We start from the raw sequence: 1,862 nt of genomic DNA, 5'->3' as shown, positions 1-1,862 counted from the left end.
GTTCCAGGCGGCCGGACCCTGAGCTGCCCCATTGACGAAGAAATGGAGGGTCCCGTCCTCACGTCGGACCACCCCCACTGTGTCACCGGCCTATAGGAATCAATGGGGCACAATGGAGCCCTATGGGGCACTATGGAGCCCTATGGGGTGGCAGCCCCATAGAGAAACCCTATAGGGCACTATGGGGCCCTATGGGGCACCATGGAGCCCTATGGGGTGGCAGCCCCATAGAGAAACCCTATATAACCCCTATGGGGTGGCAGCCCCATAGAGAAACCCTATAGGGCACTATGGGGTGGCAGCCCCATAGAGAACCCATATAGGGCACCATGGAACCCTATGGGGTTTCATAGGGTCCCGTCCTCACGTCGGACCACCCCCACCGTGTCACCGGCCTATAGGAATCAATGGGGTAACATGGAGCCCTATGGGGCACTATGGAACCCTATGGGCTGGCAGCCCCATAGAGAAACCCTATAGGGCACTATGGGGTGGCAGCCCCATAGAGAACCCCTATGGGGCACTATGGAACCCCTATGGGGTGTCAGCCCCCCATATACAACCCCTATGGCGTGGCAGCCCCATAGAGAAACCCTATAGGGCACTATGGGGCCCTATGGGGCACAATGGAACCCTATGGGGTTTCAGCCCCATAGAGAACCCCTATATCACCCCTATGGGGCACTATGGATCCCTATGGGGCACTATGGAGCCCTATAGGGTGGCAGCCCCATAGAGAAACCCAATATGACCCCTATGGGGTCTCAGCCCCATATACAACCCCTATGGCAACCCTATGGGGCACTATGGGGCCCTATGGGGCACAATGGAGCCCTATGGGCTGGCAGCCCCATAGAGAACCCCTATATAACCCCTATGGGGTGGCAGCCCCATAGGGAAACCCTATATCACCCCTATGGGGCACTATGGAACCCTATGAGGCACCATGGAACCCTATGGGGTAACATGGAACCCTATGGGGTTTCAGCCCCATAGAGAACCCCTATATCACCCCTATAGGGCACTATGGGGCCCTATGGGGCACTATGGAGCCCTATAGGGTGGCAGCCCCATAGAGAAACCCTATATAACCCCTATGGGGCACTATGGAACCCTATGGGGTGGCAGCCCCATAGAGAACCCCTATATCACCCCTATGGGGCACTATGGATCCCTATGGGGCAGCAATGGGGTAACATGGAGCCCTATGGGGTTTCAGCCCCATAGAGAACCCATATAGGGCACTATGGATCCCTATAGGGCACCATGGATCCCTATAGGGCACTATGGGGCACTATGGAACCCTATGGGGTGGCAGCCCCATATAGAACCCATATGGGGCACTATGGATCCCTATGGGGCACCATGGAACCCTATGGGGTGGCAGCCCCATAGAGAAACCCTATAGGGCACTATGGAGCCCTATGGGGTGGCAGCCCCCCATATACAACCCCTATGGGGTTTCAACCCCATAGAGAAACCCTATGGGGCACAATGGAGCCCTATGGGGTGGCGGCCCCATAGAGAACCCCTATATCACCCCTATGGGGCACTATGGAACCCTATGGGGTGGCAGCCCCCCATATACAACCCCTATGGGGTGTCAGTCCCATATAGAACCCCTATGGGGCACCATGAAACCCTATGGGGTGGCGGCCCCATAGAGAAACCCTATAGGGCACTATGGGGCACCATGGGTCCCTATAGGGCACTATGGAGCCCTATGGGGCAGCAATGGGGCACTATGGGGTGGAGGCCCCATAGAGAAACCCTATAGGGCACTATGGATCCCTATGGGGCACAATGGAACCCTATGGGGCACTATGGAGCCCTATGGGGCACTATGGGGCCCTATGGGGCAC

At 57.1% G+C, this 1,862-nt stretch overlaps 1 protein-coding gene across 2 annotated transcripts in view; it reads right to left on the bottom strand.

Moving 5' to 3' along the window:
* The window catches only part of LOC116652708 (neuralized-like protein 4), a 7,368-nt gene continuing 5,506 nt past the window's right edge, over positions 1-1,862 (bottom strand). Inside the window, exon 3 of one of the 2 annotated variants that reach the window (XR_004305853.1) lies at positions 1-90. Coding sequence is in view for 1 of the 2 variants with exons in the window: in XM_032441917.1 (XP_032297808.1) it covers positions 348-395 (48 nt within the window). In the remaining variant the exon portion in view is untranslated. Of the gene's footprint in view, positions 91-330; positions 396-1,862 lie in introns of those variants that run through there. The other variant, XM_032441917.1, reaches the window with a different exon arrangement.

This window comes from Coturnix japonica, unplaced genomic scaffold (genome assembly GCF_001577835.2).
Source record: "Coturnix japonica isolate 7356 unplaced genomic scaffold, Coturnix japonica 2.1 chrUnrandom781, whole genome shotgun sequence".
Lineage (NCBI taxonomy): Eukaryota > Metazoa > Chordata > Aves > Galliformes > Phasianidae > Coturnix > Coturnix japonica.
Note: the sequence above shows the minus strand (reverse complement) of the source record. Positions and strands in the feature narration are given on the sequence as shown.